This window comes from Odontesthes bonariensis, chromosome 11 (genome assembly GCF_027942865.1).
Source record: "Odontesthes bonariensis isolate fOdoBon6 chromosome 11, fOdoBon6.hap1, whole genome shotgun sequence".
In the NCBI taxonomy this organism is placed as follows: Eukaryota; Metazoa; Chordata; class Actinopteri; order Atheriniformes; family Atherinopsidae; genus Odontesthes; species Odontesthes bonariensis.
The window spans coordinates 9,945,364-9,973,342 of record NC_134516.1 but is presented as its reverse complement, the minus strand read 5'-3'; the positions used below and the strand labels follow the sequence as shown (position 1 = coordinate 9,973,342).

The 27,979-nt window shown below is 40.9% G+C and overlaps 1 protein-coding gene across 1 annotated transcript; it reads left to right on the top strand.

Moving 5' to 3' along the window:
• Positions 1-47: 47 nt before the first annotated feature.
• On the top strand, positions 48-27,979 carry arhgap1 (Rho GTPase activating protein 1). Its single transcript, XM_075477457.1, has 13 exons — positions 48-153; positions 12,250-12,485; positions 12,879-12,977; positions 13,138-13,225; positions 13,722-13,853; positions 15,936-16,022; positions 17,528-17,626; positions 17,988-18,095; positions 18,279-18,355; positions 18,527-18,604; positions 18,959-19,087; positions 23,284-23,387; positions 23,488-27,979. Exons 2-13 carry the CDS (start codon positions 12,362-12,364, stop codon positions 23,653-23,655), a joined length of 1,293 nt encoding a protein of 430 aa, XP_075333572.1. The 5' UTR covers positions 48-153; positions 12,250-12,361; the 3' UTR covers positions 23,656-27,979.

Below are 27,979 nucleotides of genomic sequence, written 5' to 3'. Positions count from 1 at the left end.
AGGTACAGTAAAGCGGAAACAGAATCGTCTCCTTTTACTTTGAAATGAATTAACCGGAAAAGGTGTTGACGCTGGTTTGTTGCTGTCAAGAGAAACAACGACTTCGGACGTCTCAGACGCAGCGGATGATTTCGGAGCTACTGTGCAAGTCCGGTAAACAAAACCTTTGTCTTTATTGTGACTTCGAAGCTGTTTTTTTTGTCAAATTCAAATAGTGCGAAGCAACAATGATCGCGCGAAGCTCTCCCGGTTGTGCAATCCCTGCGGTCCGTCATGGGGCTAATATGTGGTGATAATGTTGATGTGGTAGAATGCGATGACATGGTTTAGCTAACCTAAACGTACATACAAGAAATCTATTCACTTTAACCTTGAATCCTCTGACAGGGTTGGAGTGTAATATATGAAATGTAGCCGTATGCTTTGATTCGCTAAATTAGCCAGCTCGCGGAGCAGTTTGCTAATGCGTGTTGCTTTGCCATATCCGTCAGCTGTTGTGGCTAAGTTAGCCACTTTTTCTACAGCTGAAATCGCTGACTTTGATATTGACGGGAGAGGAACTAAGTTATTTGATTGTTCACTTGTTGCTTTTTCTTAATTCAACTACCAGCTATGTGATGAGCGTCAGCACTGCATTCTGAATGAAAACCCAATTGGCTAAAGTTTATTTCAATCTGTCAGTTTAACGTGCGGTTACGTATTTTGGTCGCCTGCCTAATTCTAAACGTAATCTGTAACAGTTTGTAGAATCACTGGACATCCGTTGAAAATCCTTTGAAGGATCTGACACTTGTGTTTTGAAATCTTATGTCATCAGAAAACGCAGCCTGTGAATTTACGTCCACTCGATGTATCCATTAGAAATAAAAAGGGAAGATGATGGCTTTGTTTTGTGGGGGGATTCTAGGTGTTCTAGGCCATGATATTTAAAAAAAAAAAGAAGAAGAAAAAAGGCAGCTGGAAATTTTCATCTGTTTTGACTGACTTGGGAGGAGCTTCAGACCTAAAAAAAAAAACCTCTGTCTTATCAGATAAGACTCTGTCTTATCTGACGTTTTTGTCCCGTGAAATACATTAAATATTCAGCTTCTTGATCTCAAACTGTATTTCAGTTTTCATGTGAACCCGTTCCCAACCCTCAGGGTGGCGCGACTGCTGGATCCTTTTATTAACTGCTCACCAAATGCTCGCAGGGATGGCTGCATTGGACACGGTCCTCAAACATTGACACTTGCAGACAGATTTTATGGTTGAGTGGAACAACAGCTGCAGCACTGTTCTACTGCGTCAAACCTTAGACAAATGAAACTAAAGCTTCAATCAATTTTCAATTAACCTGCTAATACAGCTTCAGTAATTACTTAAGCAGGTTTAAATCATATCGCACAATAGATTTTGCACCAAAGTCACAGTTTTGGTGATGTGACAACACTAACCAGTCATCAGACTGGTTTTACTGATGACTGCGAATGTCTTGGATGGCAGTCTGACTTGAGCGACAGTATGCTGAGAGGCTGGCTGAACAGTTTATTGCAATCTTTGCTTCTTCATGTCCGATATTGAGTTGAGTGGTTCAAAATATGCATAGTATAACTGTTTATTTCAACTATATTTGAAACGAGACAGATCTCTTAAGTAGTGTTTATTGGCACTTGTAGTGGCCATTTGTCCATAAAAAACAAATTCAGCTTAAACCAAACAAAATCAAAAGACCACTGATGCACCATGGGGAATGTGGTTTAATGCAGGCAAAAGAAGATGAATGTCCAAAATGAATTCTTGCGTTTTCTGATGATTTATTTCAAAACAGTAAAACAAACAAAAGAACAAAGAAAACCGTTCCTGCTGCTCTCTCCTTTTCCCTGTTAAAAAAAACCATTGGCCCACCCAGGTGCATGCTGGTACTCCAGGTGCCCAGTGTGACCCAATTAGCAAAATATTCTAAACAAATAACTAACAAAGAATATTAGCAAAAAATCTAATCTAAATAAAGCACTGAAATTAATCAAATAAAGTTACTCATAATTAGCTAATTAAATTAACAACTAGAACCAAAAAACAAAAACAACCTAACTTTACAAATAGCTCCTACAGCACTGCTCAATCTAACCGTATCTGTCCAGGTTCCAGTACGCAGTCTTATCCTCAGATCCACTGATAACATGTCTTTGGTGATCCGATCACAAGTTGACAGCAATAGGTACAGGTGTGAACGCACTCAGGATGGATTGTGAATATGATTGCTCAGGCACATTCAGAGTGGTCCAGGACACAGTGGTTTAGCATTCAGAATGGAACCCGTCCTGGGCCACACTGAAGGACCTGATGTGACTCCACACAAGCAGTGAAGATATCACAATGGTGTTTTATCACTCTTCTGGGTTCTGGATAAATTACATTGTGTGAAAAGCAGCATTAAAACTGACAGGGGTTGTATCGTTCGCTGAAAACCTTCCTCTCATGATTTATGTCCATTTCTGCAGAAACGGTCAACAAAACAGCTGTGAGCACAGCTCAGAAGCTCTAGTTCTGCTCTGCCAATCCTGGGAGTCGCCTTTTTAACAGACAAATAAGCTCCCTTTACTACACAGCAGAGGAAGGGCATGCACTTTGTTGCAACATGAATTTTTAATGGCTATTGTAGCCCATGGACATGACATGGAAGCCTCTGTAGCCTCAAGTGAGGTGTTAATCGCTTTGGCTATGTTTTGAAATCGCAGCATGTTAAGTAAACTTAATACGTGAAAGGTTCGGCTTAGCGGCCTGACAATTTGAAATGATCCAACATCGATGTGTGGGAATGTACTGAAGAAACATTTTTGGGCTTAAATGCTCTACTTAACTAGCCTGGGAATTCCCATGCTGCTTTGCGCTCAATTTCATTCTCACTGCAAAGTCAGCCTGGAAACCACCGCCCTTATTTTTGCCAGAGTTTGGGAACCAGTCACAGAACGGGGGGGGGCAGCAAGACGATGACGACGTCTATGTGCTACACCGAAGCTTGTAGAGTGTTAATTCAACATGACAGCGGACACAACGTTACCGTTCAATGCAGCCTTAGAAAGTGTTTCGGAGTAGATTCACCCTAGGGTCATTTGAACCGTGACATCCAGCCAAGTAGCCCACCCGCAGTTTTTCCGATATTGGCTGAACATCAGCTGAGTTACTGAGTTATCCCGAATAGCTTAGTACAAGTGCTAAGCTATTCGCAGTATCTCCAAAATTACCACACTAAAATCACATGCCATGACACCAAACTTCTACAGTAGTACAAATATGGTCTGTACTCACAAAACGATGCATTTGGAAGTTTGTACATAGTCCAGGAGTTTATTATTATCATCAACACAAGCCTGATAGCTTTTCTGCTGCTAAAGCTACGTCGGCGTCACTTCTGGGAGCTGGGAGCTTCAAAGTAAGATGAGGGTTGAGCTACTACTGTAGACAACAAAGCAAGGCTGCTCAATTTCTCCATTATTAAAATAAATTCACAACTCTACAACATAAAAATTCATGTAGAATATAGCATATAGGCCTACTTTGTTGTCAATTTAAGTAGCTTAGAGCGCAAGTTTACTTTTATTTTCCATTTTTTTCTTCTTCCTCGTCGAATTTCTGTCGTCATCTGGTATAAGTGATACAATTGGCTATGAATCGCGCGCAAAGCAGCATGGGAAATACCTGACGTCATTTGATAGACATTCGTAGCGCCCAATAAACGGCTCTAGGCGTTCGTAAACCACGCCTCAAATACGAGAAAATGCACACCTAGTTCCCAGACCGCCATCTCATCGAGATTGTGGACGCGTCAGCCAGGCTACTACTTAACTAGATTGTTTGTCAATATGAAAAAAAAAAATTAGTCAGGAAAATATTGATCAGTGGATTGCCAGGAGGCTGTATCTGTGAATTACTACAGTAGTATAATTTGTGTTTTGAGTGATGTTGGCGGGCTGCACGATGATGTGGTGGTTAGCCCTATGACCTCACAGCAAGAGGGTTCCTGGGCTCTTGCGTGTGGCGTTTGGATGTTCTCCCCGTGTAAACGAGGGTTCTCTCCGGGTACTTCGACCCACCGTCCAAAAGCATGCATGTCAGGTTAATTGGTGACTCCGAATTGACCCTAGGAGTGAGTGTGAGTGTGCACAGTTGCTTGTCTCTGTGCTGCTCTGTAATGGACCTGACCAGGTGTACCCGGCCACTCACTCAATGGCAGCTGGGATTGGCTCCCAGGCCCACCTGTGACCCTGAATTAGTTTCAGTGGGTAAAGAAAATGAATGGATTGTTGATGGCAATAATTGTACCTGATGGGTTCACTGATTCATTAAGTGCTTTGCATTAAATCACAAGAATTGTGGCTTTCCAACGGTATGTTGCATGTGCACCCACTTGTATAGATTGCAAATTTGTGTAGAAAACAGCTAATTTGCTACTGGTGAGCTTTTGGAATTTAAGGTTTCAGTGTTTTTAGCCTCTTTCACATGCGTATTTCTGTGTTGTGCATCACCCCCTGGTGTGTTTCTGTAATATTTTTTTTTTTTTTAGAGAGAACCCTGATTAGGTTGGACCTAGTAACATATCTGTAACATAGTTTGACATTTGATCTGTTGTTGAGAGGACTGCAGTACATCGCCATAATAAATATCAGGGATGTTCAAACTCTCCCTGCCATAGTTTGTCCTACAATATTTAGCTGCAGCATATAGTTTGCTTTTGTTTTTTTTGTCAGCATCTGAGATAAATTGACGATGGAAAGCTTTCAACTGAAGCTCCTGCTCGCTGCTCCCTTTCCTGCCAGGTTGTTTAACACAGGCATGTCCACATCCGGTCCTCGGGGGGCCGCTGTCCAGGAGGTTTGAGATGTTTCCCTGCTTCAAGCACACCTGATTCAGATCAATGCATCATTAGCAGGCTTGTGCAGAACTGAACAATCTTTTGAAGAGATCCATTAAGATCTGAATCAGGTGCGTTGAAGCAGGAAAACATCTAAAACCTGCAGGACAGCGACCCTCCAGGGCCGACTTTGGACATCCCTACTCCATGTTTGTTAGCTTTATATGAATAATGTGGTTGTTAGGAGAAACCTACACTGTAGAAGAACTTAAGAGTTTTGTGTGATGATGCAGCTTATCTTCTCACAACCCACTGTGATGGTGCAGAGAGAGCCTCCACAGGTGAAGTAGCCTAACAACCACACTGCTAATGTAGGTAAATTAAACCCTCAAGAGATGCTTCTGTGCAGAGTGCACTGACACTGAACTCTGTATGATCCCAAATCATTGATTTTTATGCTAATGTAATCTTCTCATGTTGCATTTTTTTCACAGACAATGACTGAGCTTACTGAATTTTTTTAAAATAAATAATTCACTAATAAATGCTAATCTAAAACGTGTCAAATGTCTGAATGATGATATATGGATGGATGGATGGATGGATGTGCCAATGCCTCGTTTGTTGCTCAGCTGACAGCTGTGTGACGTAAGCTGCATATTTATTTCCAAACAGAGCTGATAACTGAGATCCAATCACAAACCATCACTCAGGTGGGAAATATTTTAACATCAAGTATGAACACATGTACTGAGAGCTGTCCATTTGTGATCTTATGACCCAGATCAGGACGCATGTGGATACCAGTTGTTCATTTTTTGGACCCAGAGTCAATGTATCAAAGTTAATTTGAAATGGTGATTTGTGGTGGTTAACTGATATGTGACCTTTTTCAAATTTCACATTTTGTAAAGGTCAGTGCTAATATGAAATGTAGCTTAAATGTTGTTTTGTTTTTTTTATGCATCACCACTCTCAATCATGTGTAGAAATTCGCTCCGAGTCAGGTGCTCCTCTGCTGTGGCCTACATTGACCTGCTGTGTACACACCGTGGGATCGCTTTCAGGAACACACAAAGAAGGAAAAGAGGAACTTGCTAATGTCTATATATCGTTAACAACCCTCCCCAACGTGCTCCTGACTGATTCTTAGATGCTGAGGAACAGTCCAGATGAGTGCTTCCAGTTGCTTTTCTCTGCGCGTGTTCGGTCAGCAGGAATAGGCTGACTGCGTCTCTTGGTTAGAAGCAATATTTATTTAAAGCAACATGCTGTCAGCCAGCATAACGTCACATTGCAGAGAGAGAATAAAAGCCGTATGTGTGTGAGAGAGAAAACATGTGGGGGTTGGGAGATAAGAGGACGTAGATATTAAATGGCGACATAGTTGATAAGTCGGAAAAGGAAGGGGGAGGCATTCATTAATTGGATGCAGTTGCAGTATGCAGCTGTTTCAGGTTCACTGAGTGTTACAATGTGTTGTTGGAGCTGCTGGAGGCACTATTTGGATACACACTCGCAGTCGTCACAGAAGAGAAGAAAGCCATAAAAGGGCTGAATATCAACCGTCATCCAGATATACTTTTTTTTTTTTTTCTCAGTAAGCACAGCTAAGCCATGTCTCCACAGCAGGAACTTTCCTGAAATACTAAGAACCTTTTGGATGGTTAATTGTCCACGCAGCGAAACAAAGATTTAAACATCAAACCTTTTTCTGCTGCCAATGGCAGAGAAAAAAAACTGTCGTCCTGGGGCAACTGTAGCTCAGGAGGAGGTAGAGCTGTTGTCTTTCATTTGGAGAGTCACTGGTTCAATCCCCAACTTTCCCGTTCTACATGTCAAAGTGTCCTCGGGCGTGAGCATCAGAAAAATGACAAGTATTTTCACTTGAAACGTGCGTTGCTAACCTGTACATGCTAGCTGGTTGTGAAACTTGCACAAAATAACATTTTCTTCTAAGTGGAATGCAGCCCTCATTATTAGATCTGTTCATTAATACATGCGATGTTCATTACTTGTGCTTGTGTGCTGTCTTCGATGTATTTGACATGTTGATCCTGCGAGAACAGCAAATTTTCAATGTGTTGCGCAGTCCTGTTCACTTTGGGCAGCATCATCTGAAAGTAAAGTGATATTGTTCCTTGGTCGTGAGAAGCCCGAGTTATTTAAAAAAGAATTAAAAGAATAAGCTAATTTCAAAATGAAATACTATTTAATTAAAAGTCTTAGGTTTCTTTTTCCTTGGGGCTAAAAGATCAGTTCAGCTTTTGGTCTGTCGGATTTCCTCTGAGGTTTAGGGTTGAACAGGCATGCGTCACTCCACCCTGTTGGTTCTCACCAGAGTCTTGACACCGCCACACTGAGCCTACAGTAAAGCCGGTTGCACACTTTTCTGGGTGTTTTTATTTGCGCATTGGAGCATAACTGATGTGAAACAATCTGAGATAAATGTTTTATTGCTCTTAATCACATCTTTAAGGCTGCTGCCTGTCTTCTCCTCAGGCCTTCAAAGCAGGGCTGCAAACAAGGCAATCTGTCCTTCGTACTCACTTTTATGGGTTTTTGTTTCTTTTGCGTCTTTGAGCATAATTGCTTTGGAAAAACACCAGCAATCAGCATTATTTTCCTTCCTTCCTGTAACAACAAAAAAATAAAAATAAAACTGCAGCAATATAATTTTCCTTAGTAAAGTTTTTTTTTTTTTTTTTTCAATTTAATTTCACTTTCTTCTCTTTTTCTGGAAGTTGTCGTACCACCACGGCTCACATTTCATGCCTTTATCTGCTAAGTTGTATATACAAACAGTTGCAACTATTCCTGTGGTACAACTCAAAGTTAACATTTTAAGAGCTGTGTAATAAACCTGAGTTGACTGAGACTGAAAGGTGGAAATAAAATGCTCAGAATACTTCCCCAATCGGACAAGTTCAGCTCTCCAAGCTCCACCTGAAAGGTTCAGGGTAATCTTGGAAATAGCCTACTATCTCCTACGGCAGGGCAATATGACGATTTTCTTTGTTGGTCAATCCTAATTATGATATACTGTCGCTGTGTTCGAAACCGCATTCTACATACTACATACTTGCATACGGCTTTTACGTTTACGTAAAATCTCGTTGCATCTCGCTCATGCCCGAGCCGAAATCAGCCGGCCTGAAGCTGATTTCACTTAAGCTCTAAACTCTGTAAACTTTAGCAACATTTGAAACATTTTCAGGTGAGAAAGTAGTCGTTTAGATCCCCAACGTGTTGAAAACCTGCCAAAATACCGCCTATTTACAATTTTGTTCTGACGAATTCAGCGCTACTAAAGCTAGCCACAGTGAGCAACGCACTTCCGGTTATTTTCACAAAATAAAATACCCGTTGCCTTTTATCATAGGGAAAGCCATTACAATACAATTGGTGCTTTTGTTTTGAAAACAGGAAGTGAACCTACCCTCGTTGTAGCTAGCTTGAAACTGCCGTTTTGACAGGAAATGACGATCGGCGACGTCGAGTTATGTTGCATCTTGGGTAGTTTGAGTACGAGTAGTAACCTCATGATGCATGCTCAACATTTCGAATCTAGTATGCATTCGGGAACTTCTCGCTTACTAACTCAAAAAGTTAGTATGAGTAGTGGGAGTAGTAGGAGAAGTATGCGGTTTCGAAAACAGCCTCTGTGTTCCCGGAGCACTGCAGTAAATGAGTCTCTGCGGGTGACGTAAAAATGATACCCCAAAGTAGTAGCAATGCTGCAGTTATATTAAGCCTTCATTCATTGTTCATACAACGTGTAATTAAAAAAAATATATATATATATATATATATATATATATATAAACAATAGAGGGCTATATTGTACGGTAGACATTTTTATATCGCACTACGACATATATCGTAATGTCGCACAGCACTAGCTACTTCCCCACATGCATTCTGTCCTCCACTCTGCTGGTAGTCAAAATAATGTTTAGCAGGAATAAATGGGTGTGTATTCTGACTGATGGCCAGACACATTGGCTGTTGTCACAATTGTTTGTGCTGAGGGACAAGCCATTTGGTCTATCGATGGATCGACAGAAAATGTGAAATCACCGAGATCAAAACAAATTTAATTTTGATCTAACTTTGAGATTGTTTTTATGGCTCAGTCCAACCACCTCACTTCTAGTGCCCTTTTTGTGTTGCTGGAATGTCTCCCCCAAAAAGTCCCTAGTTCCTTAAAAAGGTTTCTGCATTGGAAATACAGCAAAACAAACTATATCAGCTATCAGAAAAGTAATAATGAAACTAGCAGACATCAGCACGCAGAGACGCAGTCAAGTGTCTCACAGAATTCCATCATAATGTTTCCCCCCAAAATAAGCATTTCTAATTCCTCCCCAGAATAAGCAAACTCCTGTTTTCAAGAAACCCTGTTTCACAACCAAGAACGGCTTACAGTAAGCAATAGTGTAACTGCTTAGGAAAAATCCAAAGCAAAAATTGAAGTACTAACACTTGGAATGCAGCAGATGTAGTTTGGAGACTTCCAGCTTTGACCTCCAACTTTTTCTTTTTTTGAGGGCAGTGTATTGGCTTGAGTTCAGTAACCTACTGTACGCAATGTTGAATGAACAACAGCGTATCAACAACACTTGAAAAACTTGCAAAACAATGGTGTTGCATCTTTGAATATAACTGTACAAATGATGTCCCGTTTTTAATTCTAGCCAATACCATCACACCATTGGGCATGTTATTGGACAGTTATTTCACAGAACGGTCACATTTGCTCTTAATGGTATAAATACTCAAAATAAAGTTAATTCAGTCTTGTTTTGCCTACTCAATCTGTAACAAAGGGATTCATTTGTCCTGTCCATATCATTTTCAGCTGACACACAAGTAGTGAAAGCTGTCACTCTGAGAGTTCCTAATGTCTGTCAATATGGGCGTTAATGTGTTATTTATATAAATCACCCCCCATACAGCTGTCAGTTTTCCTTAAACCCAGAGTTAAACCCAGAGTTATCGCGGATGAAGCTTCATTCTGTCAAACTGACGTGGAACATATTTTTCCCTTTAACCGAGCAATACGATACCGTACACTAGAGTTTTGGATGGGCTGACCCTGTAAATTAAAAAGCTTGGGCACGATATCAGAGTTCTTGTTATCCGATTATTTTCCATCAATTATTGTTATTTACAAATGATGGAGAAATCTGAAAACCGAATGCCAATTTCACGGATTACAACACAGGGCGACGTGGCTTTGATTTTGAAGATGGCCCCATTGTGGTGCGAGCAGAAGGAACGTTCAACTTGAAAAAGAAGCAAAACGTTTAGCATGCCTTCTGAATAACAGTCAAAGGAACAAGTCCACCTTGTGTGTGTCGGATCAGATTTGCAGTGCGTGACTTGAGTCATTTTCACGCATTCACTGCAGTCCTGATGTTTTCCAGAGATGTTCCGGAGGGACACAAATGTGACACATTTGTTCCAGAATTGAGACTTATCAAGCCAGTTTTCTTGTAAAAATATTAGTAGATATCCGAGTGAAATTATGTCTAAATGCAGCTGTTGCGAGTGTGTTAGAGTGGATGCTGGTCAGAGTCGCTGCTTTCCACTTGATTGTTAGCATTGAATGCGAGTGAAAATTCTATGATCGCAAAATTGGTAATCAAAGGTCCTTGCATGCAAATCTCTACTTGCTTTCCATGGTTCACGTTTTTGTCCTTGTTCTAGCTGTGAGTGTGCGTCTTCATCACAGAGCCCATTACAGCAGATCACAGTGGCCCTCATTTATCAAGCCGTCGTAGAAAGCATCGTAGATATGAGCGGAGAACTCGTCGTACGCAGAGGCTCAAGTGAGATTTACAAAACATGCGTACCACACCAATCCCATCGTAAAATCGAGCGGCTGTTGATAAATCCGGCGGCTGAAATCCATCGTACTGATCCTAACCACGCCTTCTACAAAAGGGGGTTGAGAGGCCGCACCTCTAGAATTTGCGACATGGATAGACGAAAGGCGGCAAAGAAACGCTGTCAACGCTGTTGACAGCTGGGACGGCTGTCAACAGCGTTGGCGATGTAAATCGCAGACCGGACGAGGTATGTATTTTCCCCTACTGTGATGGTCAATAAAATGTGATAAACTCCAGATTAAATTAAATCTAAAATTGAACGATGTTTTACTTTTTCTCCAATAAGATCAGGAAGAAGTGGTCCGATATGAAATTGGCCACCAAAGAAGGTCGCACAGCTCTCCGACGCAGCATGTCACAAACCCGGGGGGGGGGGATGCTCCGATCCAGGTTTGGATTTGAGTGCCTAGGAGGAGAGGGTGGCTGGCCTGATTGGAGCTACGTCTTTTTTCCTTGAATAACAGAATGCTTACCAAAAGTCAGAATCGCTGAATAAGTTCCTCTCTCCTCCTGAGCGCTCTTTGGCTGTGCAGGCTGGTGGAAGGGATCTCTGGGCATGGGGTCCTCTGGATGTACATCTGGAAATGGCACTCCGCATGCAATAATAATATTGCATACCTTTTCGGGCGTATATAGAAGGGTTCCCCCCGCAGCCGAGAGACAGATCCACCTGCCCTTTAGGAGCCCTATACACCTCTCCACAGTGGCACGCGTATGCGTATGCGCAGTGTTAAAGCGCCTCTCCTGTACGGCTCATAAGCCACTCATCATTTTCCCGAAAGAAATCCTGCCGGTCCCGGAACACTCTCTCGCGCCTGATGCGCGCGTTCAGGTCCTCTAACAAAGCCAGATCTGCCATCGTTTCGCCATTACCGCGCCGCTAGAATCACCTCTTAAATAGGCGGTTGAATAATGAGCCATCACTCTTCCAATTACGGAGTTGTACTTGTTTAATTTTTTTTATTTATTTAATTTGCGTTTATGTTTATATTTATGTTGAAGTCAAATAAAACATGGGCCTTCTTTGAAGTGATAAGTCTGTAATTTTAACCTAGGGATTTGTTGCGACTCATGAGGCACGCACTAGTGATGCTGCTGTTTATGTATGCTATAGCAGTCACCGCAAGTCAAAATGGAAAAGTGCGTACACGGCCTCAGACCTGTCGTGGCGATTTCATCTTTCCTGCGCTCACGATGGATTTGATAAATGCCAACCTTTGCGCAGAAAAGAACGTACACACGACCTACGCACGTTTTTCGTCTTACGCAAGTTTGATAAATGAGGGCCAGTATGTCTGTAGCCATAAGAAAAGGAGGGAAGAGGAGTGGAGTAGAGGAGAGACATGTTTCCCAGCAAAGCGTTACAAATGGCTAAAAAAAAAAATGTCTCTGAATGGCAACAACAACAAGAAACATGAAGAAATATTCAAATCTGTAGCATTTTTAGACGAGCTCTGCCCCAGTAGTCTATTTTCCACGTGCATAAATCTGGTTGACCCGCGGTGTCTCTGTCTCCTGCAGGCTCCAGCTTTGTGTGTACGTGTGGGTGTGTGTCTTAAACGTCGCTGTGCTGTTTGTGTGAGAGAGGGTGCGTTTAACACCACTCTGCTGTGTGTGTGTGTGTGTGTGAGTGATGTCTTCTGAGCTGCTGGTAGATTTGGGGGAAGACCCTCCGACCGCACAGCTCGGACAGCTGAAGCTGTCCACCATAGAGGACCAGCAGTGGCCCACTGATGACACCACACTCAGCAAGTCAGGTGAGAGGGTTTTACTTATTGTAGCACATGTTTACATGTAGATTGGTGACACCCCCCCCCCCCCCCCCCCCAAAAAAATGCTTTTCTTGCCCAAGCACTGTAACTTCATAAGATACACAGCACACATATACAGAGGCCAAAACAAACCTGCTGACTTTTTGTTTTGATAAACATACATTATGAAAAAAAGAAAGGAAGCACACCCTGTCACACAGTCTTTGTACAAACTTTGCTAATCATACCAAATGCAGTTTATAACATTCAAATGGTCCTGTTTGGAATAAAGACAATGAAAATGTATTTGTAAGATATTTATTTATATATTGGCAGTTTGTTTGTTTATCATTTGTATATATGTATTGGTTGTTGTGTGCATGTACTTGCACGTTTCAGAGACAGATGTTTCCCAATGCTTTGATGCTGGATCCCCCCACCTGCCCTGGGACCATCCTTTCTATGACATTGCAAGGCATCAGATCATTGAAGTGGCAGGTCAGTTCGGCTGTAACAAACGCCTGCTTGTTTCTTTTTTTTTCTTCTGTTCCCTCAGGTTACAGTTTTACTTATTTTTATCTTCAGAAAAAAATTGTATTGTTTCTGCTTTGAAAGCAAAAGTGTCTTAATATTTTTGATGTTGAATTCCTCTCTGTAGGTGATGATAACTTTGGCAGGAAGGTGATCGTGTTTAATGCCTGCAGAATGCCCCCACACCATGAACTTGACCATCACAAGTTGTTGATGTAAGTAGTAAAACACCTTTACCAAATTAAAAGGGGAAACTGTTCATGATATCACATCTTTGCATTAGAAATAGATGGTTTCTTTTAATCATCATCGTCTTGTAACTTTTTTCTCCCAACTTTATTCACATCTACTGGATCAAATCTGACAATTTTCCTTTTTTTAGTATTTATAAAGTTACTAGATGTCTGTCTGTAGAGAGTGGATTTGAAGAAGGGGTAGTTGCTTCATTCATGCTTTTTTTTTAAACCAGAGCTCATCAGCATGAATTGACACAAATCATGAGAATGTTTTTCAGAAGTCCTGAGGGGAAGTACTTATTCCTCTTTTTTTTTTCTTTTTTTACTCTTTCTTTCTTTTAGGCCACATTGAAAGTTTCTGTAATATTGCAGAAGTTTGAGTGCGTGTTTCTTTGCAACCCTAGGCCATGTCACAGTACTGTGGAAATACATAATTATACCTTTAATGATGACTAAATTCCTTTATATTTTGCAGGTATCTTAAAGGAACGCTGGATCAGTATGTAGAAAGTGACTATACTCTGATCTATTTCCATCATGGGCTGACCAGTGAAAATAAACCATCTCTCAGCTGGCTTCGAGATGCATACAGGGAATTTGACAGAAAGTAAGTTCCATCCTTCCATTCACCGTCTTCTGCTTGTTCAAAGTCGGGTTACAGAGGCAACAGGTTTAGGAGAGAAACCCAGACATCCTCAGCAACACTTCCCAGATCCTCCTGGGGGATGTCGACACGTTCCCAGGCCAGAAGGGAAGTACAGTGAGTTCTGGTTCTGCCCCGGGTCCCCCTCCCAGTTGGATGTGCCCGGAAAATCTCCAAAGGGAGGCAACCTCCTTTCAATGTGGAGGAGCAGTTCTACTCCCAGCTCCTTCCGGGTGGCTGAGCTCCTCCCCCTATCCGTAAGGCTGAGCCCAGCCACGCTCATAAGGAAACCTATTTCCGCTGCTTGTATCTGCAATCTCATTCTTTTGGTCATTACCCAGATCTCATGACCATAGGTGAGGGTAGGAACAAAGATGGACCTGCAAATTGAAGGCTTTATCTTCCAGCTCAGCTCCCTCTTTACCACAACAAACCGGAGCAGTGCCCTCGTTAGAGCTGACGAAGCCCCAATCCGTCTGTCCATCACTTGCTCCAACCCTTTATAACTCGTGAACTAGGTCCCCAGATATTTAAACTCCTCTGCCTAAGGTAGGGACTCATCCCCAACCCGGAGAAATGATTTCACCTTTTTCTGGTTGAGAACCATAGGCTCGGATTTGGAACAGCTGACTTTCATCCTGGCTGTTTCACACACGGCTGCAAACCACTCCAGTGAGTGCTTAAGGTCATGGCTCGAAGAAGCCAATAGAACCACATCATCTGCAAAAAGCAGAGATGCGACCCTGAGGTTCCTAAACCAGACGCCCTCCTCTCCACGCCTACGCCTCAAGATCCTGTCCATGAAAATCACAAATGGCATCAGTGACAAGGGGCAGCCCATACTCTCTCAGCACTCCTTTTCGTAAGCCTTTTCCAAGTCCACAAACTGACTGGATGGTCAAACTCCCATGATCCCCTCCGTAACTCTACAAGGGTAAAGTTCTTGTCCACTGTTCCACAACCTGAAGTAAACCTTCCTGGGGAGGCTGAGTAGTGCGATCCCCCTGTAGTTGGAAGACACTTTCTGGTCACGTCTTAATAATGGGAACCACCACCCCGGTCTGCCACTCAACTGGTGTTGTCCCAGACCTCCATGCGACATTGAGGAGTCCTGTCAGCAAAGACAGCCTCACCACGTCCAGAGCCTTTAGCCTCTCAGTTACTTCTGCCATAGTGATGGACGAGTCTTCTCCCAAGTCCTCACTCTTCCTCTTCAATGGAGGAGAATGCTAGCCGGATTGAGGAAATCCTCAAAGTGCTCCTTCCACCGCCCAACAATATCCTCCGTTCGGGTCAGCAGTTCTCCTCCCAGGTCAAGCACAACCTGGTGTGGACCCTGCTTTTCCTTTCTGAGTTGTCAAATCATTTGCCAGAACATGCTTTAGGGACAACCGAAAATCCTTCTCCATGACCACATCACATTCCTCCAACACCCATTTTAGCTTCAGCAATCCCCAATGCTGCAGCCACAGTGAAGCAACCCTCTCACTCACCGGGGTGAACTCCATCATGGAGGCACTCAGCCAGGAGCTTGTGAGTATCCCCACACCTGCCTAACGCCTCTCCGCCTGGGTAACTCCAGAGTATGAGAGAGTCCGGTCCCTGTCCAGGAGTTTGGTTTCAGAACTGATGTGGTGTGTGGAGGTGAGCCAGACTATATCTAGTTGGTACTGCTCTACCTCACACACCAGCTCAGACTCTTTCCCTGCCAGCTGTGACGTTCCACGTACTAAGAGCCAGTTTGCATTGCTGGGAATAGCCCTGCTTTGGCCTGTCACCCAACTCATAAGGCACCCGACCTCGAATTTCCTCCCCGCAAGTGGTGGACCCACGTGGACAGGGTTTCCTGATTCTTCTTCGAGCTGAGCCCGACCAGGAGCCAGTGGAAGATGGAAGGGGGACAAAAGAATATCAGAACTGTCACTTCCCTGAAAGATGTGGATGTATTGTTGAAATTAAATCCACGATCCAAGACATAACTGTACCATAGGTTTTTATCTTTTGCATAGTCCCATGTATCAATAAATCCATTGTTTGTGTTTCCAGGTATAAGAAGAACATAAAGGCCCTCTACATCGTCCATCCAACCATGTTCATTAAGACTTTACTGATCCTCTTCAAACCAATTATCAGGTTCTCTTTTTATATGCAAATGATGAAAAGTGATTTTAGAAGGAAGTGTTCCAAATATAGCTGTCTTTTACTAACATGACACATTGCATTTTACAGAAAACCTAACGTAATCATGGATTGGCAAAAAAATACAGGAGAAAATTTAGCCATTTTAAGACCTCTTTTTCACATTAAGCAAAAGTCAATTTTGGGAAACTGTTATCTCCAGTTTGAATATAACTTTTATGAATATAGATTATAGACTACTGCTGTTACACTTTGTATGAAATAAGACCAAACTCCATAGGTTTTGGCTCAATGAAGGCAAAATATTGATGTGAGCAACAAATTTCTAATCTTAAAGGGATAGTTCGCCTCTTTTGACATGAAGCTGTATGACATCCCATATTAGCAATATCATTTAATAAATTTGACTTACCCCCCGCTGCGTCCTGTGAGCCGAGTTCCAGCCTCGTTTTAGCGTTGACGAAGGTAGTCCGGCTAGTTGGCTGGGGCCCCAAAAATAAAGCGTTTTGCTTCTCAAAACAATATGCGTTCAAAAGAGTAATACATTTGCATCACAAAATCGTTCATCCAGAAAAAGTCAGACCTCACAATCGCTTGGCGCTATTTTCTCTCCATTCCTATCACTGCGTGCAGCCGCCTGCCGATAGCCGCACCTGTTACGGTGTTTACTGCTCGGAAGCAGGGGACTGCTCGGTCTGCACTACATAGCCCGTAGTGATACTATCCCTTTAAGCAGGCACTACAGTTCTGACACTTTGTGTGTTTGGCATTCAGAATACACAAGCTGCTGATCATAAGATCAGAGTCTAGTTCAGATATTCCCTTCATAAACATACACCGAACACATGTTGACGGGCATTTTAGGCCTTGCAGCCACATTCAAAATGTCTCCCCACCATTCTTCTTTTAACACATACGAAATCCAACCACACCTAACCGTGGTTGGATTTTGGAAGATTTAAGCTAAATATTTGAATGCTACCTGATGTATTTATATATATGAAAACCTCTTTATGTTGTCTGGGCCATAAGCATACAGTGCAGTTTTACAATATATTATTCAGTACAGTAATACTCTGGTCAGATACATTTTGCATGTCATTCCAGGTAAATCCTGCTTTTGAACAATGACTGCTTTATAAATTTATAGTCGGCAGTTATCAGTTCCACTGGTAAGAAAACAAAGATAAGAAAATATAAAGCGCTCAGGTCTTTTGGCCAGCATTTAAGATAACACTGCCCTCTGCTGGTGAAAGCCATTGTTACTGGCTATGTATAACAATATATGTTGTGTGTTATTTATTACTTTCTTAGTTCGTATTTTAAATGTGCTGCAATGATACTAGAGAAATAAGAAAAAAGTAACTCTTGCTGGTTTCATACCAGTGTTTGGCAGTATTCTCATTATTAGTTGATCACAAAATGCATATACATAAAAAAAATTAGGAGATGACCAAAGAAGAACACTTTGAAGCTGACTCTGTCTCTCTTTGTTTTAGTTTTAAGTTTGGCAGGAAGATTAATTATGTGAGCTATCTGAGCGAACTGGAGGATGTGGTCAAGTGTGACCAGCTGCTGATTCCTGCGCGTGTCAGAGAGTAAGAGCAGATATCACACTTCTGATTTATTTTTTTTTTTTTTCTATAAATATAGTTTGAAATGATGCACAATTGGTGTTTTCATTTGATTCCCTAATGCATTCTCCTGTTGTCATCTTGAACACCGCGAACACATTTTAACATGTTCTGGTACCAGACTTATTGCTTGTAATGCATTCATTTAAAAGGATTTTCTCTTCTTTTTCTTCTTCTAACACATTTGTCATTTCTAATTGATTGTAGACCAAACATGTTTATTCTCCTGCAGGCAAAACTGGTCGATACTTTCGTTCATGTTTAGAATTCACACGTTTACTTCTAAAATTCACAGCAGCTGATGATCTAACATTGTCTGCATTAGGTATGACAACAAATTGAGAGCATCTTTGAAACCAAGCGCTCAGCCTCCCGTGTCTCCGCTTCATAGCCCCCCCCTTCCCAACCAAGTGTTTGGGGTTTCACTGACAGTGTAAGTACCAACCTCCTTATTTTCTATCAGTTGGACTTTGTTGTGGTAGAATATTATTTAACCATTCTTAATAGATGAATTTGCTGTACATGTTAAAAGCAAGAAAATGCTGAAACTCCTTGCCCCAAGCCTTTTGTTCTTATCTCTGTGTGTGTGTGTGTGTGTGTTTGTTTTGTGTCTCAGATTGAGACAGAGGAATCCAAATGATGATCCAGTGCCTGTGGTGATGAAAGATACCATCAGCTTCCTTTCAGAACAAGGTAATACAAACATCAAGCACTAAAGAAACTCTCACTTTAGCTCTCCACAGAATGACACAAGGGGGGGGGGGGGGGGCATTCTCATCTGGTAATGTGCATCACAGCTTCTACAGTATGTAAACATGCTGACAGAACCATCGGTTTACGTTTTTTACTGTCTGTCTGTGTCAGGTTTGGAGATTGAGGGGATCTTCAGACGGTCTGCCAACGTGACGCTGGTGAAGGAGGTCCAACTGAAGTACAACTCGGGTATGATCAACGCTTCAGTCTGACCAGTTTGTGGAGTTGAACTCGCTGCACCACCTCATTCTGACAAATTAGTAATCAAGCCCACCCCACCTCGATATGGGACAGTGGTCCCTTTTCTTTGCTAAAGTCATGACCAACCAAAGAGCTCATGATAGTAATATGTAAGACAGTGTAACTATTGCTGTGGTAGAACTCTTGAGTCAACACTGTTAAGTGAGCGTCTGCTAAATGCATAAACATAATGCGCCCAATTTTTTTTGTCATAATTCTGTTCTCTCTGGAAGAAAAATGGCAAATCAAACACAGTATGATGGAACTAGAAAAAAATCTTTCCTACATTTGTCTGCTATTCAGGTGCAACAATGAATTTCAGTGAGATGGAAGACGTCCACCTGGCTGCTGTGATTCTGAAGACGTTCCTTAGGGAACTACCTGAGCCTCTGCTGACCTACCAGCTCTACAATGACATTGTCAACTTCACCTGTAAGTTTAAAAAAAAAAGATTGACTCTTTGGTCCAACAGCAATATCTCATATGGTATTTCATGATTTTTGTAAAGTTTTTTGTAAAAATCCAGCTTTTAGTTATTGAAACTAATGCTGGACGTGTTGTACATGCACATCTTCCTTAAACTATAAGTCGTCAACCACAATGTGGTAGTTACTGCAGACTATTTTTCTACCGTCTCTGACTGGTTGTAAATATCCGCCATTATATCTGCATTTCATTTTTTTTTTTATCCTCCATACGCCTCTCATGGTATGTCAAGGTTTTAAGTCTTGCTTATAGTTTTAAGGCTTTCTACCTTATTTGGAAAGAATAATTTTCTCATGTGGCCTGGTGTGTTTGATCTACTTGCCTTGTGTGTTTGGCCATGCAAGATTATATTTGAGACTGCTAAGAAAAGAAAGAAGTTGAAGGCCATCCAGAGTTCATCTGGTATTCCCAAGATAAACCTAAGATAAAGAACTGCGGGCAAGCCAAACATCTTGGGCTGTGTTCGAAACCGCATACTACATACTACATACTACATACTTGCAAACTGCATACTTCCATTCTGCATACTGATCGATCAGACAGTATGCAGAGCGTTTACCCACAATGCATTTCGCTCCTGCCCGAGCCGAAATCAGCCGGCCTGAAGCTGATTTCTCTTAAGCTCTAAACTCTGTAAACTTTAGCAACATTTGAAACATTTTCAGGTGAGAAAGTAGTCGTTTAGATCCCCAACGTGTTGAAAATCTGACAAAATACCGGCTATTTACAATTTTGTTCCGACGAATTCGGCGCTACCAAAGCTAGCAGTAGTGAGCAACGCACTTCCGGTTATTTTCACAAAATAAAATACCCGTTGCCTTTTATCATAGGGAAAGCCATTACGATACAATTGGTGCTTTTGTTTTGAAAACAGGAAGTGAACCTACCCTCGTTTTAGCTAGCTTGAAACTGACGTTTTGACAGGAAATGACGATCGGCGACGTCACGTTACATTGCATCTTGGGTAGTTTCAGTATGAGTAGTAACCTCATGATGCATACCCAACATTTCGGCGAATCTAGTATGCATCCGGGAACTTCTCGCTTACTCAAACTCGCTTACTAACTCAAAAAGTTAGTATGAGTAGTGGGAGTAGTAGGAGAAGTATGCGGTTTCGAACACAGGCTTGGACTGCCAACATCTGGCCGACTAGTCTCTGGCCTGTTAACTATAAATCTCCCCTCCAGTTGACCAGTTGCTGAACTCCTCTTAAGTTGTCTAGTCCCTCAATTGGTTGGCAACAGTTCGCTTCCGCGCCATCTATCTCCTGGTCCTGCACCTGGAATCCATAAGAATGAACTATGGCTCTTGCCACCATAGCACTTTACCGCCTCTACTAAATAGCTTCTTGCCTCATAGCCACTCAATACTGTGGATGGGTTAGATCCTTAGCTGACCTTCTTCCCTCCAGCTTCTGAGTCACTTGATGACTCTCCTGTTCTTGTGGGGGATGGACACTTTGCCAGTTTGTGGGTGGGCCATTGCCTCCCCTGTGCTTGAGTAAGGCAATGGCAGGCCTTGGTTTTAGGTCAGCTGAAGCCTTTCCTGTTCCTTGAGCCTGGTTTTTGATTGGCTAACATTGCTTTTTGACTGTTGGCATAGTCACTTAGATTTAGAAAAGGAAAATATGCAACAACGACGAAAAAAGGTCAATTGGCTGTGGTTGGTCTGTAAGTCAGCTCTTTGTGGACCTCTCAGTGTATGTCAGGTAGGCTTTCCTCTCTCTGTCTCTCTCGTCGCGGGATGGAGCTTTTCACTGATGTCTGGAGACAGCCCATCAAAAATAAATGTATTCAAAGGAGCATTTTGAGAGCTTTGAAGTTGGCTTTACCGATCGGTAACAGTAATAAAAGAAAATGTAAAAAATTAAATGTGAAAACTTGTGAGCTGATTTGTTTACTAAGTAATATAAGGTGCAGCAACAAAGACTAAAGTTGCACAGAGAGCAAGGCACGTGAAACATGAGTAACAAAAGACAGGTGCCAAAATGAACAAGACAAAAGACATAATCTTGATTATTCTTCCTTACAATTCGTAATTCTTTTAATCTTCAATTCTCACTTTCTCAAACTGAGCTCTGTGGCTGCAGGGCAGACAAAGCCTACAATTTCAGACAGCAGGGATGACCCCAACTTTATTGCTTCTGTCTGACAGTGTAAATGATTAGGTTCAGAGTATAATTCTAATATTAAATGGAAACTGAAATACATTTATTCCTCCATTCTCTTGTCTTGAAACACGTTCTCATTCAGCGTTCTTAAAAAAAAATAAATAAACAGAAATAAACAACCACTTGTAATACGAAGAACGAGGTTAACTACAACTATCACAAGAATTGTTATGTGATCAAGACAAATGATAGACAATATGAAATTACATGGGTTTTTATGTATGTATATAGGGCTGTGAAGAAAAGGTTTGACATTTTAGATGTAGAAAAAAATTAACTAAAGTAGTACCCGTTACTGATTGATTTATTTTTTTTAAAGATGAGTGCCTGTAAATTTAGGCACTATATGTCCTATTTGAGTAAAGAAAAAGGCATGTTGTCTTATTCTGTGTTAACACAAAGAAACACACCTAATAGCATAAAAATAGATGAATGAATAACTTGAAGTTTCCTTTCAGATGTCTTATTGATTTATCATTCATTTAGGCTTTAATACGCTGTGAGTATTACCATTAGATGGCAATGTGGTCCCATAAATAAAAAATTAAAAAAAAGTACCCATTTTTCTTCACGTCTTGATTATACCTTGTAGAATCTTGTAAGTTGTATCAATATTAAGCTTCAGCTCTCAATAAAAACCTTAAGTGACTCATGCAACGATAATAAGCACATTAAACAGTTTCAATAACACACGTGAAAATGGAACCTGCAGAGAAGAGTCCTTTTGTGGAATGAAAAAAGAGATACTTGTCAAGGCTCTTTGTGTATTCTAGCTGATAAGACATCATTTAAAAATGTGTTTGCCTGGTTGGCACTAGGGTGTGAATGTGGCCAAATGCAGATTTGTGATGGGGGGGGCTGCCGTCATTGACTGCAAGGGACAATAAGAGAGAAGTGGGTGTTTATGATTTCCTGGTTCGTGAAGCCTCAGGCCATCTGCGTGAACTAGTGTGCAGGTCTGTGACTCAATAAATCAAACGCATGAATTTTGGTGTGTCTCTTCGTACTGGGTCCATTCATTTCACACTGAGTTTGCTCCATACCACTGATGCTAGTGTTTTCAGTTGGTGATGTGTAAACCCAACGTAATGCTTTAGTTTAGATAGAACGTGTGTTTCTCGTTCCTTTTTTAAGATAATTGTTAGTTGTGTAAAATGTAGGCAACTTTGTTCACAAATATGATGATGATGAAATGATGATGATGAAGAAAAAGAGAAATTTAGAAAAAATAATAATAAAAAATTAAATCGCATAAAGTGCTAATACATAACAAAACACCACACATTGTTTGAAAAAGGAATGGGAAAAAGTACAATACTTTTTTTTAGTTTCCCACCCCTTTTTAACTACTCTTCAGTTTGCAAATATCCTAACTACAATACACCTATATAAATATATGCCATATATACACTTCCTAAATATCTAAATAAATATATAATCACAAAATAAATATATACTACACACATATCCTTGTAAATATAAATGTAAATATGAATATATATATATATATATATAAACTATCCCCATAAATAAATATATACCATATACTAATTAAATTACAATATAACAATTAACCCTATTCTATTCATATATTTATCCCTTATCGTCCTCCGTTAACATACTTCCTCTTCATGTACTTGTTTAAAAAAAAATGTTTGTACCTTTTTTTTTTAAACAGAATTATATTTGCACTTTGTTTTATTTCTGTCTCCAGACTGTTCCACAAAGTCACTCCACAGCTCGATACGCACATGCTTTTCATATTTGTTCAAATACACAGTTTCTAAGTTTCTAAAGACCAAATAATTTATTGTTATTATTTATTATTATTTTTTGCTTGTCTGTGAATTGCTGTGTTCCCTTATTTTTCCAGTAAAATGTATTTATGTGCGCCTCTGTGTATTGATTGATGACTTTCTGTGCATGTTGTGAGCTCTACTTACCAGTAATGTTTGTGTTCGATGTCCCTCAGCTGTATCTAGCGACACCCAGGTGGAAGTAATGAAAACACTGTTGGAGTCGCTCCCAGAGGAAAATTACACATCACTGCGATACCTCATCACATTCCTGGCGCAGGTACTGATGTCAGACTACCTCCTACTAACGACCTTTTCTATCTCATACTCTGTCTCTTTTCCAACACCATCTTTTGTGTGTCTTCCTTTTGTTTTTGAAGGTATCAGCCAACAGTGAGGTGAATAAGATGACCAACAGTAACCTGGCAGTGGTGTTTGGCCCAAACCTTCTCTGGGGGCGGGACAATGCCATGTCACTCAGTGCCATTGGACCAATTAACAACTTTACCAGGACCCTGCTGGACCAGCAGCATCTGGTCTTTACTTAATCATCACCACTTCACCAAGAGGTCTTTCTTCCAGTCCACACAATGGCAATGAAACCTCAGTCCCCTGCAGCATTTAGACTTAAGTTCACCTTAAACTCTCGACCAATTAGGAAGGTACTTCTGTACCAGTAGCAGCCACATTTGTCTGCTTTTTTTTTAATTAAAACGCCACAAAGTTTAAAAAATGATACCATGGACCAATTGCATGTCATTTTACACATTCTTGTCGTGAATTGAAGTGGAGGGACATGGAATATGTGTTCGATTGCAGCGAATTATCCATCTTAAAAACTGATGGTACACAATACAGCAGTTGATAAGCATTTGGCTTACTGTCCTTCAACACTGGGTCTGGAATATGAAGGCAACATTTCAACGACTGTTGCTTGAAGTAGTGGAGAAGTCAGTTGTTGTTTTTTTTCCCAAGGGAAGGGGCTGTTTAATAAGTTTAGATGACTGCACTATTAAGTAAGTAGGACTGATAACTTTCTTCCTGATTTTTGTTAGATTTATATTGCTGCCAAATTCCATAAATTGTATTGTGTTGTACATCAAAACATAGCTTGGAGGAAGAATGGCGTCATCTGTATTCTGTACATGTGAATCGGCACACTCAGTGTGTTGTGATCGTGCACCGCAGACCTTGTGTTGAACGCCAGACTGAATGATTATCCGACCTACCACAAAGAGCCGTAACAAAATGATCTTTCAGGACTGACTGAAGACGGGTTAGACGCCAAACGCTGGCAGCAGTACAAGGAAAAATAAAAATGTAGTTCTGTCGCATGATTTAGCTCTTAATCTTTCATTCCTCTTCTACTTCCATGATTTCCATTCCTTACTTCTTATGTTTTTATCTGTATGCAAGGCTGGCTCTGGTCCTGCCTGAACACGGTGGCTGGCTATCATCTTTTTTTCTCAGTACAGCGAGAAACTAGTTAAACGTAGATGACCTTTTTCTTTTTCTGTAACTGTTATTTGCCGTTTTCTATATAGTGCCAAAAAAAAAAAAAACACATTGCCTCACACATTACCAAACGTCCTGAAGGATGATTATGTTGAACTAAAGGGGGGTGGGGGGGGGTAGATGGATAGAATGGAGGTTTGAGACTCAGGTTTGCTTAAAAATTGTGAGCGTGGTACTAAATTGTGTGGACAATCTATGAAATACTGTAATTTAAGTAAGCAGTGGATAGGAGCAGACTAGGTTGCGCATATGAATGAGACGATTGCTGGCCCTGGTTTAGGCGTCGGTTTCATATTGTGAACTTCATTCCATCCATCCATCCATTTTCGATACCCGCTTAATCTAATTGAGGGTTGCGTGGGCGCTTGAGGATACCAGCTGCCGTTGGGAAAGAGGTGGAGAACAGTCTGGACAGGTTTTTATTCCCCGTGTGATTCTGTCTGTCCCTCAAGACCCTCTTGAGAGTAGCAAGGCAGTGTGTTGGTTCAGTTCCCTACACAGTAATCCGTGTACATCAAAAAGTGGAGCTATATTGAACTTTATAGGGCAGTGTACATTTGGCCTGTTTATATGTTGCTGGTCACTCCTCATAAGAGCAAAGTGACGAAGTTCTGTTTAGTTCTGAGACGAGTGGAGTCGGTAGATCTCTCACCACCTCGGTTACATGTTGCCGACTAAACACTCGGTCATTTCTGATCATTGAAGCTGAACAAATTTCGAAGTATTCCCTTTCCTCGCGGCAGATTTCTGGGAGGAGACACGATGAGGTCTGATGATGGGATGGTTTCAGTTGAAGTTATTATCTTTATGTTGGGTTTTGGTTTTTGGTTTGTCGTCATTCACTCCGGCTGCTATCTTTGGCTCTGTGGTATCACCTTTTGTGAGCATTCCGCTTGTTTAGAAAGCAATGCGTTTCATTTGAATTTTCCTACATGTAGCACACATAGCGCAAGTTAGAAACCTTGATATTATTGTGATGTAACATTTGTTAGTGTCATTAGTTGCCTTATATTTTGTTTCATGTTGTGCCACTAATGGAGTTTTTCCAAGTTCTATCATGTTTTTTTTGGTGTCTTTGCTGTCTTTATGATGCTAGTCCTCTGGTCTTATAGTGGGAGATAACCCCCAACAACAGAGACTTTTACACAGAATTCTCAAATGAGTTCTAAAACCACATCTATGCTTTAGTGGGTTGTCCTGCAGCATTACACATGCTTGATATCAGTCATTTGAATATTATCAATTCATTTATTATTGTAGAATAGCAATGCACAGGGCTGTCCATCCTTTGGCCACTGTGGTGGTGCATCACATTCACCACAGCTGTGGCCAGAAAGGAGCAGCAGATGCTGTGCAGCTGGAACTGTGTGCTAAGCATTTCTAATGGTGTTACAAATCATGTTGCTGTAATTCTGGTACAGGAATTGAGTGTTATCATCAATCACAAGCAGGGTACAATGTAGACCTGAACTGACACAGGCAGAACAGACTGGCTTGTGACTCTTTAACCTTTTGGTTTTCATGTCTTTGGGGAGCTCAGTGCGATTTAAAATCCCTTGTAAATTCAATGTAGTTACAATTTTTGTTAACACTAGTGCTGTGTAAAACAAAGCAACCTATAGATGCTAGATGCTTCCCACTACATGTCCACGTGTTGAACTGTTCCTTTCATTTGTTTTTGTTTTTATCCATTGGGTTTCCCTGGACAAGTATTATCAAGTCTTCATTTACTATTTTCTGGGGTGGAGCATCTAGCTTTGTTTCTGTTTGCCTTCTACTTCCCAAGTCTCCAATGAGCTCATCCAAAGTAATGCACTTGGTATCAAAATAATTATGGAGAGTGCAGCAGGTCAAACTACTTGCGATCTGCAGCTGTTAACAGGTATGATGTGTTGTACATCATCATTGCTGGAAGTTGGCCTTTGTGACCTTGACCAGCTGTTTTCCCCTCCTGTTGTTTTGTATTTTCAGTGCATCTACACATTTTCAGTTGGCAATGGATAAATATTTGTGTAATATTGTTGCTAAAGTACTTAACTTTAAATGTCTGAAAAGCACCAAACTATGAGAAATTTAGTTTGACTGGAGCTGAAAGCAAAAAACAACAAAATGTTCTCAGATGTTTACTCGTTGTAATTTCCAGTCATGTCGATGCCGTGACTGTTGACTTGCTGTTGTTGTATATATGGTTGTGTGTAGGTGTGCGTTTGTGTGTGTAAATGCTAACTGAGCTGGGCCCAGCACATTCGAATAGATAGACGTGTCAAACCGTTTGGCTTTAAATATGTTAATTAAAAGAAAAGAAAAAAAAAGAAACAGGGAGGACCCCTGTCGGTTCAGGTTTGTGTGTGTGTGGTTATTAGATAAAAACATTGTAACTCCAGTAGGTTGGGTTTTGTTTGTTTTTTTTTGCTATTATTTGGTCTCATTAAATTCAAAACCTTATTTAAAAAAGAAAAAGGAAACTAAGTCGAAAAGGAAGTTTTATTTGACAACAGCAATATGTGTGTGTGTGTGTGTTTGTGTGTGTGTGTGTGTGCGTGTGCATGCTTGTGCCTTATTTGTGTTCCCCAAGTGATCATGTGATTAGCCATCAAAGTGCCAGTGTGCCCATAGATTCAAAATAACGAGATCTGTTCAACACAGCCTTGGTGTTTTTATGTTAGTGTGCCAAGCAGCCTTTTAACAGGTTGAAGTGTCATGAGCAGAAAACATAAAGGGCAAAGGGGAGCTCTTGTCCTAACTCCTCTGTTTGTTGAGCACAGCTCAGATGTAATGACTGATCACAGAATTGAGAATTGGACTTTATAAATAGAGAATCTGTATCTACGGGGGAGGATTAAAGCGCCACTCATTGACGTTATCAATCCTAATGTTGTGGGATTCAAATGGTAAAATAAAACCTGAAATTCTTTGACAGGTGAGGAATTTAAATGTTCTATTAATTCAATTTTGTTCAAACTTTCACTTCTAAAAACTCGGCCAATTTTAATTTGTAATTCCCCGTCACTTGAATCAACTGGTTGACTTTCTAAAGTATGTGTGATTTGAATAATGTTATTTCTGTAACTTTTTCTTTTCTTTTTTTCCCAATTCTGTGATCAATTACAGCCCTAATAATCTATGGGACTTTGTACTGTAATTGTTGTCATGGTGACAGTAAACGACATCCACGGAGAGAGATTTTGGTTTTAATTGTAGTAGAGATGTTTGGTCTCCTTGCTGGTTTCTATGATTCTTGGTGATCTTATTTTCATCCTTTACTTTTGATATACAGTACTGTGGAACTAATTCATATATGAAAATGGTGATATGTAATTATGATGTAAGCAACCAATAAACAACTGTTGAGTGAAA

Coding starts and splice junctions, on each gene's coding strand:
- arhgap1 (XM_075477457.1), top strand. CDS start 12,362: ATGTCTTCTGAGCTGCTGGTAGATTTGGGGGAAGACCCTCCGACCGCA. Junction 13,226..13,721: donor GACCATCACAAGTTGTTGAT/GTAAGTAGTAAA, acceptor TATATTTTGCAG/GTATCTTAAAGGAACGCTGG. Junction 18,605..18,958: donor CCAACTGAAGTACAACTCGG/GTATGATCAACG, acceptor TCTGCTATTCAG/GTGCAACAATGAATTTCAGT.